The sequence below is a fragment of the Urocampus carinirostris genome, chromosome 8 (genome assembly GCF_059441175.1).
Source record: "Urocampus carinirostris isolate Australia breed hairy pipefish chromosome 8, RoL_Ucar_1.0, whole genome shotgun sequence".
Classification (NCBI taxonomy): domain Eukaryota; kingdom Metazoa; phylum Chordata; class Actinopteri; order Syngnathiformes; family Syngnathidae; genus Urocampus; species Urocampus carinirostris.
Genome location: NC_142356.1, coordinates 346,039 through 366,767, shown reverse-complemented (window position 1 = coordinate 366,767; position 20,729 = coordinate 346,039). Strand labels below are relative to the sequence as shown.

Here is a 20,729-nt window from a genome sequence, read left to right as displayed (position 1 = left end):
AAAAGTGCAAACGACCAACCGTGAAGTCATCCAACCAAACCAACCAACAATTCAACCCATCCAAAATCCAAGCAGGAAATATCCAACCGACCATCAACAAACAAACCAAGCAACCACCAAAAATGCAACCGACCCAAAACACAACCAGCCACCAACTAATCCAATCGTCCGACTCAATATCCAACCCACCGTCAACGGACCAACCAAAGAGAACACTACTAGAACTCATCCAAGCCAACCAATCAACAATACAACCCATCCAAAATGCAACCGAGCACCCACTAATCCAAATGGCTGACAAAATATCCAACCGACCATCAACAAACAAACCAAGCAACCACCAAAAATGCAACCGACCCAAAACACAACCAACCCACCACCAATCCAATTGACTGAGGAAATATCCAACCGACCCAAAACCCAAGCAGTCCAATTGACCAAGCACAAAATGCCAACTGAACCCTACAGACAAACAATATTTGGTAGGTTCCTTTTATTCGATGAGAATAAAATCCAGCACTTGATGGATGGATGGATGGGCCTTCCAAAATTGCTAATGATGCTAATGTCAGTCAAGTCCACTTTGGTAGCACTCGATCGAGTCAAGAGACAAAAAGACAAACGGGCGTCCACTTTACAAGATCGAGACCTTCTCTCGTTTCTTAATTCAGGATTGTGTTGTCGACGGGGTCAACCAAGGACCCCGACGGAGTCTGCTCTCCATCATTTTCTTCAGGGGGCCACCGCCATTACCTCCGACAGGTACGCGAGAAAGAGCCGGTAGTGACCCTAAACAGGTACGTCGAACGCTGACCCTCGCTGACCCGCGCTGCCAAATGGGGAGGGGGCAAAACGTGCCAAACACATTCTCAGACTACGTCTAATTACAGTGCAGAAATCGAACCTTTACCGTCATTGGGAAGGAATCCCAACACTCTGGAGGCATTTTGGCCCATTCTTCTTTGCAAAATGGACGAAATCTGCCATATTAGAGTTTTTTCAAGCGTGAACTGCCCGTTTAAAGTCTCACCGCAGCGTCTCAATCCGGACATTGATCTGGCCACTCCATAACTTTCCCATTCAGAGGTGGACTTCCTGGTGTTTTTCGGCTCATTGTCCTCTGCTGCACGATCCAAGAAAGAGTTCAAAAGCTCAGACTGATAGCCAGAAATTATCCTTCTGTCAACCACAACAAGTTGTCCTGGGCCCGGGGCAGCAAAGCAGCCCACTTGATGTACGTGTTCATGATTGTATTATAAGAAAGACTGAAAATGGCTTCCACGAGAGAGTTCCCAAGCGAAATCCACTGCTGTCACAAAAGAACACAAAAAGTCGTTCCACATGTGCCAAAAAGCATCTTGATTATCCTCAAGACTTTGAAAAACATGCTGTGGACGGATGAGTGTCATGATTACTGATGCGGGCACCTGCGGCTGCCCCATTGGCGCCAAAAGCCACGGGACCCGATTGGCTGTCGGACTCTTTTTAAACTCCCGTCTTCCGAAAGGAAGCCGTCAGACCGTCTGCGAACCTATGCTCTCAGCGAGGCAAGCTTTTGTACTCTCCGACATATTCCTGCCCTGTTTCCTGCCTGATCCCTGTTGCTGACCTCTTTTCTGGACCTGTTTCTGTTTTGCGGAAGTGCCACTTCTGCGTTCCCGCCATCAGCTACCCGTGACTGACGATCATGGGATGGTGGATGCAAGCACTGCTCTCTCTTTATCAATAAAACTGAGTAAAAGGAACGCTATCGGGTCCCGTCTCCGTTCCTGGTTTGTGACAATGAGTCCAAAAAGCAACTTTTTGGAAGGTGTGCAGCCCCTCAAAAGAACACGATGCCGACGGTAAAGCACGGTGATGATCTTTGTTTATTCTTATTTTGATTCTTTTATTTTTGTTGGGAATAAAAAAGGTTTCAAAAAAAGTAATTATAAAACTTAAAATGCCATTTTCCAAATGTCAAGTCCTATTTTCCTTGGTTTACTTGACAAAAAAAAATGAAGAAAGAGTAAAATGTAATATAAGATTGTATTTCTTTTTCTTATTTTGGCGGGGGGATAACAACTCTCCAGCAAGCACAGATGAGCACCATGAAGGGCAATAGATGTCAAATTTCCATTTTTTGGGGGTGGATAGGGGAAAAAAAACAGAAACGCTAAAAAGGATGGAGTTGGTTTTGGCCCAAATTCTCCCGAAATGACTCCCGGGCCCGGGATGCCCCCCGGAGCCCCCCTAAGTCCCTCCTACTTGTGAGAAAGCGTCTCCCCCTCCTCTCTTTCCCTTCGGACGGGAGCTCCGGACAGCATTCCGCGGAGAAAGCTTGGCGGGTTCGGAGCGAAATGGAAGTGAAAGTTTTGCCCCTCCTGCTTCTTTTGCTCGCCGTCTTGGGGCGAGTGCCCCCCGCCCACGGTGAGTCGCACTCCTCGACATCTTTCCGTTGGGGGATAATCAAAGTCTTTCTTTTCTTATTTGTTTGAATTGCATTTCTTTTTCACTTCTTCTTCTTCTTCTTATGTGTATACGTATTTCTTTTGTATTTTCTTATTTCTTTTTATAGTTTTGTTATTTCTATTTCCAATTTTTGTCCTTTCTAACCTATTTGATTCTAATTATGTTCTTACTTTGAAGTGTGATTGAGATGAAGTCCATTTTTGTTTCACCTTTTCTTGCATTTCTTTTGTTTTTTTGTATTTGTAATATTTTATTTCCATTTTCAGTTTTAATACAGATTTTTTTAATCTCTATTTTTTTTTTTAATTTTATTCTTTATTTTTTATTTATTTTTTTATTTGAATAAAGTTTTATTTTATGAGTGTGTTTAATTATACTTTTATTATTTCAAGTTTTTTGTATTACTTTTTTTAATAGTTTTATTATTTGTATTTTGAAATTTTTGTTTATTTGTTTGTATTTGTAGTGTTTTATTTAAATTTTCAGTTTCAATACAGATTTTTTTAATCTCTAGTTTTTATTAATTCTTTTCTTTATTTTTTATTTTATTTTATTATTTGTATAGTTTTATTTTATGAGTGTGTTTAATTATACTTTTTGTTAGTTTTTTGTATGACTTTTTTAATAGTTTTATTATTTGTATTTTGAAATTTTTGTTTATTTGTTTGTATTTGTAGTATTTGATTTAAATTTTCAAATTCAATACAGATTTTTTTAATCTCTAGTTTTTGTTACTTTTTTTCCTATTATTTGTATAAAGTTTTATTTTATGAGTATGTGTAATTATACTTTTATCATTTATTTGTATTACTTTTTTAAAATAGTTTTATTATTAGTATTATGAAGTAGATTTTTAAATGATTTTGGTTTTATTGCAGTATTTGTATTTTATATATATATATATATATATATAGATCATATTTTGTATTACTTTATTACTTTACTGTTTTCTGTTATATATGTTTCATTATTTTATCACTCATGAAAAGGAATTACAGTATAAAAGGTCTAGTTTCAAAAAGCAGGTAGAAAATTTAATAAAGTAAGTAAATCGTCTTTCCGATGGTGGACGGTTATTTCTCATTTTCAAGTTTTTTTTTTCTAGTATTTTACAGTCTACTGTAATTTGAGAAATATTTTTACACAAAAAAAAAACAAAAAGCAAATACTTCTAAATTATACAAAAATTTGCCATCAGAATTCTGTTTTTCACACAAAAGCATATCCATCGAAGTGAAAAACAACTCTATATATCGAAAAGAAAATAGAGGGTATTTGCAGGCACGCGGGAGACCAGATGAATGAAGATTTAGGACTTCTTGTGTCTCCTGAAATGAAACCATTTATGATGGCTGGCGTCCCTTGCGATACACGATTGTTTATTTCAATGAAAAGTATCGAGGATTTAAAAACGTAGCTAGGACTTTCGGTGCGTCCCGCAAGAAACAAAAGCATCGGCGATCGAAGATTTATGACTCGGTGTGAGGCCGCTGAGCCTTTAAGTCAAGCTTGTTGTTTTTGAGGTGTGGCCCCCTCCCCGCTTTTAATGAGATTTGAACGAGGGTCAAGGAGGCTCCCGCGCCATCCCTTTCCATGACAATCGTCGGGACCAGACTCCTTCACAATTACAATTGAGGTTTCGGCACGGATTCTCACCCTATATATTATAAAAATTCCCCTATGGCCATTTAAGATATTTTTCCTGAGTCTTCAATACAATCAAATTCAACCTTGAAGTAAGAGTACATTTCTTACGAGACAGTCGATAATTCTTGAAATGAGTAGGAAAAAACAGAAAGTGCCAAACAATTGACGTGTGCTTCATTTATGTATATACTTTTCCATCCATCCATCCATGATCTGCAGCGCTTATCCTCAGTAGGGTCGCGGGGTTGCCGGAGCCCATCCCAGCTATCCTCGGGCAGTGGGCAGGGGACACATTCACACACAATTTGGACCGGCCAATTACCCTGACATGCATGGTTTCGGAAGGTGGGAGGAAACCCACGTAAGCACGGGGAGAACATGCAAACTCCACACAGGAAGGTTCGATCTCATGACCTCAGATCTGTGCCGCACGCGCGCTAACCACGGCATCGCCGTGCTGCACGTTTTCTTACATTCAGCAAAAATAATAAACGCACTAAATACGAGCCATTTTTTTGTGCCAACGGGGTAAAGAATGTCGTCACGGTTGCGTTTTATTTTGAAAGGCGTTTCTTAAGGATCCAATCAGCGAGTTCGGCCTCTTACTTTGAAGTTTGTCCTTATCGGCGAGCATCTGTGCGGCGGCCATTTGCAATCATTTGAAGAATGTGCCGGGCAGATGCCGACGGTGCTTTAAATGTTCCAAAGCACAAATTGCGCAGGATGAAGAGTGACCCCCCCCCCAAAAAAAAGAGAGGAAAAAAAAAATGGCGTTTCGTGCGCTGACAAAAAAAAGAAAGAGACTAATCTCTTTTTAATGACCAGAAAAATCTTGCTTTACAAAGATGATATCGTGGATTAAACGTCAGATTAACACAGGGAAGGGGGAATCAGGGGGGTCATAAACTTAATGGCACTTGATGTTAGGGCTGGCTCATAAATCAAAGGAATCAAATGAATTTGTCATTTTATGAGAACATGGCCCCAGTTTGCCAAATCGTGAAATGGAGAGTATTGTTCACGTAGGAAATTTCGTCTTCGTGATTCCAAAAAACTCAAAATGAAAAAGTGAGCTCCTTTTTATAGCACTCCTTTCGTTCATAACGTTCATAAAAATGGAAATCCTGAAAATCAAAATGAAAAATGTCAAAAATTCAATTCAAGAAAATGAAATACATAAATAGTAATACAATATATCATGCATTTTGGAAAAAACACACACATTTCGTTGATGTAGAATTGACCTTATATTTAACCCTTTCAAAAAATGAAATTGTGTTTTTTTAACCCAAAATATTTAAAAAAAAAAAAGGATTTTGCCAATTTTAGGTATTACATTTTTTCGTTTTTGTCAGGACCAGAATGGAGAAAACTTGCGTTACGTTTCCCTCAGTTTTATTGGGAAGAAAGGAAAGGGTTGTACTCACGACCCGGTGGACGCGGGAAGCAGGTCGCTCTGAACGGGAACGGAAAAAAACGGGTCAGTCGCCGGGACAGGAGAGCAAAAAAACGTGGTCGGGGTCGGAAACGAGTCGAAAGCCAGGAGAGGAGAGTAGACGTGGTCAGGATCAAAAACGGGTCGAAGCCGGGGGACAGACAGGAGCAAAAACAGGAGTGAGTCAGGGTCGAAAAAGCTTTCCTAGAGTAAACTGAGGTTCGCAGACGGACTGACCACAGGTGACAGAAAGGAGTGGGTTTAAACAGTGACAGGGAGCCAATCGGAGTCTGAGGCAGTTGGCGCCAAAGGAGCGGGCACAGGTGCCTCGCATCGGTAATCATGACAATATAGTAATATCATATATCATGCATTTGGTAAAACACACACACATTTTGTTGATATAGAATTGCCCTTATATTTCAAAAATCTAATCGTGTTGTTTTTTTTAATCCAAAATATATGAAATAAATAAAAAATGCAAAAATGGTCAAAAATGACACATTTGAAATGATTTTGCTCATTTTAGGTACTATATTTGTAGTTTTCTACATTTCTAAATGTAAGCTGAAGGTTTTATTGTGAATGTAAATTTGACAAGAAATTGTGATGGATAAAATGGAGATTTCGTTTTGGGGCTACATGGCCAAGAACCTTTTCAAGAGATTCAATCTCATTATTATTTAGACTTTTATTTTCAGGAACTGAGCGCGACATGATCATGTTTAGAAATAGGAAAAATACGATTACGGTTGCCGGCAATGTCGAAAAAAACATCCCTTTATTGTCCTTTGTCAATATTTGTTTTTGACATCGTAAAGGTTTCAAAAATGCCCTGAAAAAAAACGAGATACGGTTCTCACCCGACGACCGGGATTTTCGATATTTTCTGGGAAATACTAGAAACACAGTTTGAATTTGTTCGAAGGGCATTATCCTGCTTTTAAGTGCAGTGTCCCCAGTTGTGTAGAATTTTCATTTTAGAGGTGAATACTTCAATGACAGCTAACTACTTTATTTTTTTTTTAAAATCTATTATCTTTTTGATACTGTATCCTTGTCAACTGCAGTGAAACCCTCATTTTGTGATAAATGATAATAAATATGATTTTGATACCTCCCTCCCAAAATAAAAAAGATTGTCCTTTTCATGGTCTTATTTCTTTGTGACACGTCATTTCCAATGTTTTAGGGAAGCCCATCAGCCTGGTGGAGAGATGTTGGTGTCGTTCCACGCTCAACACGGTTCCTCAGAGATCCATCAAAGAGCTCAAGTTCCTCCACACGCCCAACTGCCCCTTCCAAGTCATGTGAGTACTTGACGTTTAAAGGGACAGTGTGGAAGCGTTCGCCGATAGAGGTCAGAACAGAGCTACAAACTCTGAAGTCTGATTCTCTGGTTTCTTGATCGGAGCGGCTGAATAGAGCCAGTAGCTGGAGTCGGTCACAGCCGGTCTTTTAGCTTTTTAGCGGGAGAAGCGAAGTCAAAGATTGCAACCCTGCAAAAGATTTACTCGGCAGATGACACCATGAGCAGTGAGCCATAGCGTTAGTGGCCGGAGAAGGAAACTGTGAAGAAAGTGAACGACCCACGAATATCAGTACTAAGCCGTTAAAAGCGAGTGACGGCGGCTAACAATAATAATAACAATACAGGCTGGCAACAGGCCAAAGCCTAAAGCCGAGCGGTGAACATGAGTGGCCGGATAAGGAAACGGTGAAAAAAGGGGACTATGCTTGAACCATGGTTACTAAGCTTAAGGCAAGTGACATGTAAGGACAAAGCCGCAGCAGCTATCAATATAATAGTGGTTAGCAGCGAGCGTCAAACCCTACCCTGCAGCCAAATGGCTAACATGAGTGGATAAAGAAGCAAACAGTTGACATGAGACATGCCTGAATCAGGGCACTCAGCTGAAGCAAGTGACGCTGGGCAGAAGAATTAGCATTAGCAGCTAACAATAGCGATACAGCGAGCAGCAAACCATACGATGCAGCAAAATAACTAAAGTGAGTGGCTAAAGAAGGAAACGATGGAAATGAGAAACATGCCTTAATCGGGGTACTCGGTTGAAACAAGTGAGACTGAAGGCCGAAGCATTAGCAGCTCACAATAGTGATACAGATAGCAGCAAACCATACTTTGGAGCCAAGTAGTTAACAAGAGTGGCGTGAGAAGGAAACAGTGGTAAATGGTTCGCGTCTTTAAGTTGTGTCATACCTTTACAAAGTTCTCAACCTAAAATCATGTTTACAAGACCAAACGTGTGTTTTTTCTGCTTATTATTTGAAGCAACAGTGTTATATTTCAATGAATATACAGTACAGTAGTATTTTTCCATCTACTCAGGGTTGCTGTATTTTACACACTGGGCCTTTAAATCGATCGAAGGTGTTTATCGGTTCCGGGTAAAAGCAGCTAAGCAACGGAGTCAACAAAACAAGTCTTTTTTTTTCCTCATTTCTGATTTCTTTCTCATGCGCCGACGTCAAAACGTCTTTCCTCTGATGAATTGCCATACGTTAGCCGTAAATTACGAGTTATGCTAGGCCTAAATGTGTCTTTCATTTTTTGAGTGAATTCTAAAAAAATAAAAACTTTAATTCCAAGCTACAACCACCCCCAGCGTAGAACGATGACTCATCGTCACGTTAGGGCAGAGGTGGGCAAACTGCGGCCCGCAGGCCACAAACGGACCGGCAGGCTTTTAAATCCGGCCCGCCAAACAAAAGTAGTAAAAAAAAGGACAATATATGCAATAAATAAAGTATTACTAACAAAAAAAAGCTGCTTTTGGGGCCAGCTTTGCCCCATTTCCCTTTGTGTGTCTCCCATAAAATACTACTCTAGAAATACGACAAAACTAAATAGTGTATGTGTGTTTGTATGTGACTTCTAGGCTCTGAAATGGAACCATCCATCCTTCCATCTATTTTCTGTGCCGCTGATCGTCACTAGGGTTGTAGGGAATGGCTGAGCCAATATTCCTGAAAATATACAAAGTTGTACTCTAGGCTCCTGCGAGTTCCTTGAGCTAGATTCGTCAAGGCACCCCAAAGAAATACCAACAAAATCCATAAGCATCGGCTGCTTTGGTAGGGTCTCTCACAACCTCGAGCAGCCAAATCTGGTACTGCATCTCCCTGACCACTCCAAGCAGCCCAATCCAATCTTTTATCGGAATCCACAGCTTCATGGTGCAATTATGGATAAAGCACATGTTTCAACAAAACAGGAACCAGACAACGCCGGGCCATTATGCTTGTGATTGTAACTAATAATAATTATAATAAGTATATTCACCCTTTTGATTCCTACATCAATTCATTTGTAAAGCAGTTTTCGAACAAGACAAAAACTCCCCTCATTTTTTCCCACCCAACAAGCCGAAACACCAAATACACAGACGCGCACGAGGGTTAAAATGCAATAAAAACAAAAGAAATAGTCACAGAAATCAAACGTGATCAAGGCAAGGCACAGACTCACCATGTGAGGAAAGGGACCGGAGGGATTTTCCGCCATTGAACCTAACTCTACCAGTGATTCTAACACATGAGGAAACACAGAAATCATGACAATTATGCATTGAAAATACAACTAAATCTACATTTTTCCATTTAAAAAAAAATGCACATTTATAATGGCGCATGTACGTTTGCTCATTACTCATATCAAAATGCCCTTTCTTTAACATTTTTCATCACTACTAGAAGGTGCTATATAACACACTGTCCCTTTAAGAGACGGGACGCGAGAAGACATCGGACTTGTGAAAAAGCAAAAATGATGTTTACTAATTCACTACATTACAACTACAAATAATAAGAATTCATGATTCCTACTAATACTAATAATTTACTTCTAATACTACTTCTATTCTACTTTTAGATAGAGGTCTAGATATCTAGATGTATGTCTAGAAGTATGTCTAGATAGATAAATAAATGGATAGATACTTTATTCATCCTATTATTCATTTATTTAGTTATTTTACTATTAATAATTTACAACTACTACTTATAACAATAATTGACTACTACAACAACGATTGCTACTAGTAATCCAATGTATTGGTGAGGCAGTTTTCAGGCAAAAGATTTCCGCTCAAAGCCATATTAAAAAAGTGGGTCTTCAACCTCCTCTTAACGATATCGAGGGTCTCCTTGGACCTGGTGAGGACCAAATGGGCTGAATGCTGCTTCACCATCGGTCACTTTTGGTCCTCATCCTAGGGAAGAGTTGACAAACCCCTGCAAGAGGACCTCCAGGAACACGAGGAACACTATCATAAGCAAATCAGACAGAAGAGATGGCCCCAGACTCTTAAGACCTTTAAAAATGAGTAGAAGGTCCCTCATTTTGGATTTCCCCGAAGCACCTTTCTTGATTTTTTTTTTGCAATCAATCAACGTCAGAGTCATCGTTGACTTTTGTCCTTTGCCGTGATGTATTTTGGCGCTTTTCTTGGAATGTCCTGCACGAGAAAGCGAGCATAATGTCACCGGTGTGGAACACCTGACCCGAAAAATCCTCATTCATGGCTTTTCAATAGAGAATCAGGTGGCAGGAGCTTGGCTGCCAAATGAGGAGGGGGCGCCGCCCGGGTGGATCTGGGCGGGTGCCAAAGGATAACAGGAAGGTCGCGGTCCGACCGAGAAAAGTCCAAAAGTGGCCCGAGGCGAGAAAGGAGCGAAGGATCCCGGTTTGAACCCCGTGACGTAACGCGATACCCCACCGGCCCCGCTCGAGACCCTCCCCTACGACATTCCAACCCGACTGCGGGGTCCTTACGACCTGCCGCCGCCCGATACTTTTAAAACAGTTCTGAGTCCGAAGACCAGAGCGACGGACGCACAAACAGGGGGTTGGATGGGCAATACGGTAAAGGGGGGGGGCATCAAAAACAGGAAGCGAGACCTCCCCCCATCGGAAGGGGTTAATGAAAGGAGAGGAAGAAAGGGGAGAAAGTCAACACAAATGCTCTTCGGGGAGGATTATAGAAGGCCAGACCACGTTTGTTCAAAGACGGCCAGATGATCCAGCAATAGTCAAGACAAGTCCCGTTTATTTGTTCGGCCCTTAATCGCAAGCAGTCTCAAAGGGCCGCAAAAACCACACACTATTATGACAGCATCCCCTGATCTAAAACAGACACGGAGGCAAGGAAAAACTCAAAAACCTCAGCATGAAGAAACGAAGATACCTCGAGAAAAGCCCGCACGTGAGGTCCTCCCCCTTCCGGGAGAACGCTCTCGAACCTGCAGATTTCTTCTTGGCTCTTGTAGACCAAGATTTTCTGAGAAGGCTCCGAGTGGGGGGAATACAATCTGAAAGATATGAGGGGGGGCAAGCCCATGCATCATTTTGTTTAATACCAACAGAACCTTCAAATCACATCTTAAACTCACAGGGGGACAATATTGGGTTCATATATGTAAATAGAAAAAATATACAAATTGCAAATGAGAGCGCCGCTGCTCCCCAGTGTAGCGGAGGCGCAATTGCGCTTGGTTCTTTGGAAAGTTCAAAAAAATACAAATAAATCCTCCCACTGTTTCAGGACTTTTAAAAGCGAGTTTTGTGTTAGCGCGTCCAAAAACGTTCGGAAGATTGCAAAAGACAAAAACAGCAAACATCTGAATGATCATTCTGTGATTAAATATGAGCTGGCTGTTGAACTTTTGCTGCTATGCCAGAACATCAGCGAGATAAAAAACAATTCTCAAATGTCGTCTTTGTCAAGGATGTCGATTTCAAATACAAAGCGAGCTCCGAAACGGCGCTTTTCCGTTTTCCTTTGAAGGCCGAGAAATTTGCTGGGGAAAACGAGGCTAATTAGCATCCGCTCATCTTCCGGTGGAATGGAAGTCGCGCTCACCTCAAAAGGACACAAAACAGGAGGTGCCCACGTGTTTTGTGCAGATTCCACAAATTGCCTTCTTTTTAAACATAACAAGCGTCTTTGATGGATAATGCTATACTTTGGATTTAAATCTAGATTATTTAGAAAGCTCTTTCAAAACAATTCTCTGTGAGACTCGCTATCCAATGATTTTGCTGTAACAGCAGGTGAATAGAAATAATACTAGATTTATGTTCATATCATGGAAATTCGGTCATTCATTTCGATGAAATGTTGCGTAAGACTTGCTGGGGTTTTTTGTTATGAAAGGCAAGTCAATAAAACTAAAACTAGTGCTGAGCACGGATTAAAAGATTCCATTTAAAATTTAAAAAAAGGAACACGCCTTCATCAAACTTGCTCTAGAAAGTCGATTTCTTTTCATGTAACGGAAAGATAATTTCGAATGATATTAGTGCTAAACATAGATTATGGTTTATAATCTAGATTCATCTCACTTCAATTCTAAACTGAATCGAATTTAGTCTTGATTACAATTCTTTATTTTAATCTTGCAATATGTTAAAAGAAAGACTGAAAATGTATATAAAATGTCATCAATATTTGTTATTCATTCTTTTTGTTATTTAAAAAACACTGAGCTTTTATCTGACTTTTATTAGGCCAGTTTGGGGCAGAACAAACCCCCAAAGAGATAGAAAAGAAGAGTTTAAGAAATGACGTTTACAAGGTTTGCATAATCTTGTGTTACTCCGCCTCCCTCTCCTGGCCTGAAGTCGCGATTGGTTACGGGATTTCAAATTCCGCACCCCAAAATAATTCTTCAGCTGAAAATACAAATAAACAAGAAATCATATCATTTCATGAAGATCTTTGGTTTTCACTCCGTTTGGGAATTTGGAGTGTTTGTCTCCCGCAGTTCTTCTTCTTCTAATAATCGTCTTTCGTTAAATATTTCCTTACGATGTTCCCCTTTTTTTTTCATGGGCAGTTTTACAGATTGTGAAATAATAGCGTGGGGATTTACAAGGTAACGATACGCTCAACACATGATCCTTTGCGTGTTGACACAGCAGTAGGTCATTAGCGTTAGCTTTTAGCACCCGGCTATAGGATATTTACGACGGCGCGGCGGGCTCGTAAAGGAGAAGAATGCCAATTCGCGTCCGTGACTGGATCGGGCCCTTTCCCGTTCGGGCCAAAGAAGCTTTTAAAATCTTTTTATGGCTGGAAACAATGACGATAAAACTCGAACGTCAACTCCAGAAAAGAGTGGAATCGATAAAAGAAGCGGCTTCGTGTGAAAAACACCGTCAAAGAAAAGTCTCTTTCGGGGAAATATTTTGTGCACTCGTCCGTCCGTTTTACGTCTAAGACCTCGTTCATAAAACATAATAGAAAGCGGTTAGCATTAGCGCTTAGCATGGTTCTAAGAAGTAACGATAACACTGATTTATGCCATCGGATTTTTACTCTTTTAAATGATAGCTAGATAGATAGATAGATTTTTAGAATTTTAGATAGATAGATAGATAGATAGATAGACTGATAGACAGATAGATGGATAGATAGATTCCCCGGGTGAAGTTAAAGAGCCTCATGGCATGAGGAAGAAATGATCTCCTCAGCCCGTCCGTGGAACAAGACTGTGGTACATTTTTCTTGTTTTTTTTAAATTGAATAATATTCAAAATATTTCTCAAGTAAAAAAGAACTCTAATATGGTATTCTTTTTTTTAAATGAAAATAAACACTCGAGATGACCCGCCGTAATACGATTATTATTTAGAAATGATTATTTCCCTTAATAAATACTTGTGCTAGCATTTTATTATTTTTTTTAATCATAAAAACATGATATATTTTAGGTCCTCAGTAAGTCAAATATATTATAAAGTGATTACATGTTCAATAGTAATTCGTTTTTTGTTTCTATATTTCTTTATTTTAAAAATAATTTTCAATACGAACAAAATACTTAGCATGAGCACAATTTCGGCAATCTGCATCATTTTAATTATTATTTTTCAGATTTAGTTTGTCGTTTTAGGAATTATTATAGACTATAGGACACCTATTATTAGTAACATTTTCCACCGTTAGCCATCAGATATTGATTTCATGAGAAAACCGAAAATCTTCAAATGCCACCATTTGATTCCTTTTTTTAAGCTCCCTAAAAAGTAAAAGTCTTCAAATTGAGTGCATTTTATTTTTGATGAGAATTTATACAAAGCTCAAATCTTCAAATTAGATCATTTTTCTCGTTTTATTTACGAACATTTATTTTTTAATGACAGCAAAAAGCTAAAATTGTGAATCATTTTTTAATTTTTAGTTAAAATCTTTTAACAAGCGCAATTTTCTTTCTGTGGGGTAAGAGTTGCATTTTCTTTTCATATATTATTAATAAGAATACAATAACACGGGATACAATACTACTGCTATTGATCAAAGACTCATCTTATTTTTCAAATGTTTGCATCGATGTTAACAATGAAAAAAGTTGAAAAATGCATAAAACAAATGAAAGAAAAAACCCCAAAATGGAAAGAAGTCTGTTTAAATCGACAGCGACGATATCAAAATAGGATCGTATCGTCAAAAGAAGTGGACCGTGTAAAAAAAAGAAGAACAATTAAACGCAACATTTTTGGAGGGGATTAAGATACAAAAGGCTGCACAAGGAAATCAAAGGAGATTCAAAAGTGTCATCAAAAATGGAAAATAAGCCCGGCGCCGCTTTCAAAGCATATTCTCCTTTCGAAGCAAATGTCCCAAAACAAATATGGAGTGATACAAAAAGCATAAAATAAAATATCCACACCTAATATAAATGACCGTAAATAAACGAATTACTTTTTTTAAAAGGGAAAACTGTTAAATGAGTTTCAAAAAAAAACAAAACACTAAAATACAGTAAATCGATTCATTTAGAGTCATAAAGGAACACGGAATACTGTAAATACAATCATTTCATTCATTCAATTTTGTGTCAAAAATATAAATGAGCATAAATATATTTTTTAAAAGTGAACAAAGTAAACGAGTGTCATGAAAATGTATATTTAAAAATACTGTCAATTTATCACTTTAGTGTTATAAAGAAACATGCAATAAATGAATTCATTTAAACTGTGTCCTCAATATAAAATACCATAAATAAGGCTGATTCATTAAATACATGTCATAAAAAATACAATCAATTCATTCAATTTGTGTCATGAAAATAAAATACCATAAATAAATGAATTCCCATTTTTAAAGTAAACACGGTAAATGAGTGTCGTAAAAAAAACTAGAATACAGTAAATGAATTGATTTAGTGTCATAAAGGAACATGCAGTACTGCAAGCACACTTAATGAATTCATTCCATTTGTGTTGAAAATGTAAATGAGCATAAATACATTTATGATTTTTTTAAAAGTCAACACGGAAAACGAGCATCATAAAAATGTAGAACCGCAAATACCGTAAATTCATGAAATGAGTGTCATCAAGAAACACGCAATACCGTAAATACGAGAAATGAAATCATTCCATTTGTGTCATGGACACAAAATACCATAAATAAGGTGAATTCACTGAATCGTTGTCATGGAAACATATCAGAAATACAATACATTCGTTCTTTTCAATTCACGAGTTTCAAAGAAATACCATCATGTCTTTTTGTTTTTTCTTTCCACAGCGCCAAACTGAAAAGCAACCGAGAAGTTTGCATCAACCCGGAAACAAAATGGCTGCAGCAGTACCTGAAGAGCGCTATTAACAAGTGAGGAAAAAAAAAAAAACCGGACCGACCTTCCCCGTGTAAAGGGCCGCCCCGTATAAACAAAAGACCCTGGTTTATATGAGGGCGGACCGATTTGATCGAGCGCTAAAATCCTCTTCCTTTCTCATAACTTCCTGTCTGGACGGCGACGCGAATCGCACGATCATCGTGTTAACGCTTGTAAAAGCGTTGAATAATTGAGAGTCGCCTTTTAACCGGACCGGTGAAATCGACCCCACGGCTAATGTTTTATGACCGGGCGCTACCTTTTATCTTCCGTTAGCGTTAGCGCCGGGGGCCCTTTTCGGTACAGTAGGGCCAGCACCTTCATGGGGCCCTAAAGGAGATTCGGGGCCCCTCTATGACCTGATCATTTGCAGACTGGACCTCGTTCTATGTTCTACTCCAGGGGGGGGGCCACGATTTGGAGTCCCCTGGGGGTTGCATCGGGGTTTACAATTTGGCACAGGGGCCGAGGTTTGGACATCTCTTTTCATACATGCATATATCGAACGTGTGTACCGACAGCTTCCCTAATTACGACCGTTCCACTTACAAAAAACGGCAGATACCAACATTTTTTTCGGGATGTCGAAAAATATCCAGACATTTTGTATCGTGTGCACCTTTTTCCGAGTAGAAGACAGTACTGTAGTGCCTCTTTCCGCCACTACCGGCGGGTGGCGCTGTGAGAGATCACCCAGCAAGAAGAAATCCGGCTTCCTTTTCCTAGTTCTTGTATAAACATTCTATACTGTATCTCCAGCGTGCTAAGAACTTAATTATTGTTTAATATCTCGTGCATCCATTCAATATGATTGGTGTAAAGAGGCGAGCCTTTTGTTTTGAAATGAAAGTGGAATAAGAAAGCTTGATGCGGTTGAGAACACGATTCGATCGTTTTTTTCGGCCACTCTTTAACACTGAGGAGGACCTTTTGAAGCTTATCTTCCAAAAGTAAGTTAAACTCAACTTTATTTATCTTCATAGAGCATATTATTTGATGAAGTGTATTTTTTTTAGGACAAAACAATACAGGTTACTTACACAAGCCTTAAACATACAAAATATCGCACGGAAGCAACTTACAAACAAATTCAACTAACGAATGATCACCCAGAACCTATCTGCGTCCTAAGTAAGTTGGGCAGCTCTTTTCCCTTTTCTTGCTGTTTTCTTCTCAGTCCTTATTTCCTTTTGCCTATTGTTTTCTTTTTTATTATCCTTATGTTCTCTTTATTCATTTATTCAATGACACTGTCTTTTTCTCATTTCTTTTTCCTGCAGTTTTCTTTGTTTTAGTATCGATCTACATATATATATATATATATACAGAGATAGATATAATGTAATGATATGATAAAGAAAGAGCAGGGCTTGGGCTTGATTGAAAATGGCGGATAATGTATGCCCATATTTGGACTTCCGCTTTCGTTTCTCTCATGAATAAATCATTTTTGCGAAAGAAAAAAAATAAAGAATGTAAAACAGCATTAGCTCGGAAAGGCTAAAGCTTCATATTTCCCGCGCCCGCGTGAATACGGCCACGTTGAGCGCCACACGCCGCGAAAAGCAAACATTTCCCGCCGTGAGAAAGGATAATGTTGTGCAACGCATGGACTGGATTTATTTGGACGAGTTCACTTCACGTGAATTCGGGGTTTTTTTTGGTGTGTTTTGGTTTTTCAATATGTCCACCTGCTCGCCGGGGCGGATCGGATGACGGCTAGGTTTTTTCAGCCGTGACGGCTCGACTCCGACACGAAACGGGAGCGATCGAATCGGGGAAATGTTTCATGCGTGGGGCTTCCATAAAAGGGACGTGTTTTTTTCTTCTCGCGTAAAAAAAAAAGAAACATGAGAAATAATACTTATAGTACAGTAATACAGTGTCTGAGTTTTTGGGCGTATTTATCCCTCACAAAGGTTTCAGGTGATCAAACCAACCCAAGGCTATACAAACTCTTCAAATGTTAATTAGGGCACACAATCAATTCAAACCTATTTGGCACGATGTAAAAGGAAATTTCTGTTTTTTTCTATACAGAGAAGCACCATGAATTATTATTTATTACTATTTTCTTTAAAAAACACTCCATCATTGAATTCCATTTTCCTAGTCAATCACACTATAAAAACAAAGTAATTAATCAAATAAATAAAAGCATAAATAAATAATGCAGCAAACTCCCCAAATAAAGGAAATCGTTTACTGAATTAATAAGTATGCTAAATGATGATGTAAGAATATAAATAAATACAGTGAATAAATTCATTTTCCGTCACAAATACGTGATCCCAAAGTGAATACAGTATATGAATTTGTGTCATAAACAAATACGTCATTCCTCATTTGTGGGTTACCGTAATGACAGAAAATGGACTCACTAATTATGGAATGTGATTAGCGTGATGAAGAAGAACAAGACATAGAGAAATGGGAAAGCGTGTCAATCAAAGACAGAAATAAGATCCAAACATGAAAAATAGCAAAATAAAAGGGGGTTTGATTGCGGTTGCGACAAAGAACCGATTTGGTTTTTGGAAATAAAGACAACATTTCATTTTCAAGATTTCAGGTTTTTCTCTTTTTTCTCACACTTTACTCTCCTTGGTTCCCTTTATCTTTTCCTTAATTCTTTCTTAATTTTCCTTGTCTTTATATTCTACTTTCTTTTCTTTTTCAGATTTTTATTTCTAATTTCTTTTTGCATTTTCCCCCTTTTATCATTTTCATTTTTTTGCTGTTTTTTTCTTATTTTCTTTTTCATTGATTGCAATTATTCTCTTTTTTCCCTTTTCCCCCCTTTTTATTTTTTTTATTTTGTTTCTTCTTTTCATCTTAATTTTCAATTTTCTTTTTCTTTACTTTTTACCCGCTGCTTTCTCTTTATTTTCTCTTTCATTTTTTCTCGCATTTCCCCCTTTTTCCTTTTTTCGTTTCTTCTTTTCATCTTCCTTTTTCTTTTCTTTTAATTTGCTGTTTTCTTATTTTCTATTTAATTTTTTTGTTGTTTGCTCCTTTTTTTCTCTCTTTTCATTTATTTTTTCTTTGTTAGTTTTTTGTTTACCTTGATTCTTTCTCTTTCCCTTTTTTTTTCTCTCTTTCATTTTTTTCTTCTTCATTTGATATTAAAGTCATTTCGATCGTTTATCATCCGTTCTTTATGAATGATTTTTGTTTTTGCAGGGTGAAGAAGTCGCGAAGACGCAACCACAAGAAGAACTAAAAAGTCCCTAGTGCGGTTCTGGTCCGGTCCAGCTCGCCCCCGCCCCCCTCAGGTCCAACCTACGTACCTCCACTTCCTGAATAAACCACGCCCACTCCTTGGCACCGCTCTCACGGCACGTGCTGGGAGCTTTCTGCGAAAAAACAAAGCGCGAGTGCCATTAATGCCCGTGAGATTGAAAGTCCACCAAATAGGAGCCCATTTTTCTCTACGTATGTTTTGTCCGCACTAAGAAAAGATATTTATTACGTGTTGTAGGAAACAAGTTGAACATGACCTATGAGATGAGGGTTGACTTTTTTTTTTTCTTTTGTTTCACTCTTTCGCCATGCAAAGAAGTCGACGGGAAAACGTATGAGTGCGTACATTTTTCAAACGGAGTCTCAAAATAAAGGGAAGGTTTTATCATAGCATAATACTTTTTATATTTTTCAAAGCTTTTGTTATGCAATATAGGAAAGTTACAAATTGATTTTACATAAAAACTATTTCTGTTTTGTGCCCTACATTACCCATTTAATAGCGTTTTATTTTGTTTCTTTAGTTATTATCCCAAAAATGGTCAGTGTCACACTTTTTTATTGATGTAAAAAAATATGAATGCAGTATTTGAAAGCTACAATTTCATTGTGTAGTCCTTGTTATGTGCTACTTTATCCATTTTCTGAGCCACTTTATTGTTAAAAACGGTCAGTCGAACATTTTATTTTGATGTCATGTGAATTCTATTTGAATGCTAGTTTGTTTTTATATATGTTCAATGTTTCGTTTAACAAAATAAGGAGAGAAGTCACGGATGGGTTTTGAGCTTGCAAGGAGAACAGCGGAGGACCGTAAAAAGTGAATTTTGAAACAGATTAGGTCGCTGGTTCAAATCTGGCTCGAAGAATTGTTAAGTTTATAGCGGGACGGACACCTGAAATGAGGACAGAAGACACCAGGAAGTAGATTGAAGCTTGCAAAGAGAACAGGGGAGGACAATACAAATCTTTAAATGACAAAAATGAGGTCGTTAGTTGAGATCGGTCTCGAAAGACCAACCATTAAGTTTAGAGTTTAACAAACGCAATAAGGAAAGACGACACCGGGAATTCATTTCCGGCCTGCAAGGAGAACAGGGGAGGACCGTACAAACCTAAGACCCACACAAAGTAGTTCAAATTTAACAATCAGAATAGAATACCCCTGCATACAAGCAGTGACCAGGAATGCCAAGCCATTCTTCATTGCAAGCAGTCAATCATCGAAATAGAACAACCTTGGGTTAAGAGTACCGTCTACAAATACAAAACGCTCCTTTGTTGCAATCGTTCAAAGTATTTCTTCGTCGCAAACATTTAATGATCGATATAGAAAAACCCTGGCATTACAAGTACCATTCGGAAGTGCTCCTTTGTTGCAAGCCTTTATTGATCAACAAAAAAAGTGTAGCACTGATTTCCACAGATGAATAATAAACATAAAATGATCAATAAAAATGTGATATTCTACTTTTATGACTTAAAAAATCACGTTAAGCAGCAGCCACCCTAACTCAGTGCTTCCTTCCATGGTTTTTTTTAGTCGAGCTATCATTTATCTCCCGACGTGTTCTTAACGTCCGACAAATTGTCAACGAGAGTAAATAGGATGTCGTCGTGACTGGAAAAGGCTTTTACCTCTTTAGATTCGGCCAACTTTCCACATGTGCTTCGCATTAACCCGTTTTTTTGCTTTTGTTTTCCCTTTAGCGCTCGCTCTCTTTCTTCACGTTATTATCGTCCTTCACCAAATCCGAACTCCGTCTTTGTCACTGTGGATGTTTTTATACAGCTTTGCAGTTTTTGAAATGCAAAAGGATTTCCTCATCTGCTGTTGACATTTTTTTGGACTAACGATATTCGAAAAGATGTTTTGTATGTAAACAAAGAGAACGGCTATCCTTCTTAATAAAATCACATGATGTTTTAGGGTTGTTGTTTTTTTTGTTTCCCGTCATGGGAGATACATGTACTTTATATTGTTTCTTCGTGAAAAAAAACATTGAATTCTTAACACACGAGACGGAATCCGGATTGACGCCCGTTTACATTTCTTTGATTTTGTTTAGAAAATCCAAAACTGATCGATGAAGCCATTCTGGCAAACTTTCAACTAAGCAAACATTTTGTATCCTCTTTTTAAATATAGAATGCAATAAACACTAAATACTGTAAAAAATACAATAAATTCAGGTCGTAGAACAAATAATACCGTAAATCAATTCGGTAAATGGTATTGTAAATAATACACTCATTAATGCAAGAAAACAAATAAATACTCTGTCAGTTAGTGTTGTAAATA

General features: G+C 38.3%; 1 protein-coding gene across 1 annotated transcript; it reads left to right on the top strand.

Moving 5' to 3' along the window:
• The first annotated feature begins 2,291 nt into the window (after nucleotides 1-2,291).
• cxcl12b (chemokine (C-X-C motif) ligand 12b (stromal cell-derived factor 1)) lies at nucleotides 2,292-20,337 on the top strand. The gene is made up of 4 exons (XM_088341209.1): nucleotides 2,292-2,409; nucleotides 6,726-6,843; nucleotides 15,094-15,177; nucleotides 18,368-20,337. The coding sequence occupies exons 1-4, from the start codon at nucleotides 2,340-2,342 to the stop codon at nucleotides 18,405-18,407; spliced, it is 312 nt and encodes a 103-aa protein (XP_088197335.1). The 5' UTR covers nucleotides 2,292-2,339; the 3' UTR covers nucleotides 18,408-20,337.
• The last annotated feature ends 392 nt before the right edge of the window (nucleotides 20,338-20,729 follow it).

Excerpts from the sequence above, each read along its gene's own strand:
- cxcl12b (XM_088341209.1), top strand. The coding sequence starts at position 2,340 with ATGGAAGTGAAAGTTTTGCCCCTCCTGCTTCTTTTGCTCGCCGTCTTG. Across the intron at positions 6,844-15,093 it reads AACTGCCCCTTCCAAGTCAT|CGCCAAACTGAAAAGCAACC; the intron begins GTGAGTACTTGA and ends TTCTTTCCACAG. Across the intron at positions 15,178-18,367 it reads CTGAAGAGCGCTATTAACAA|GGTGAAGAAGTCGCGAAGAC; the intron begins GTGAGGAAAAAA and ends TTGTTTTTGCAG.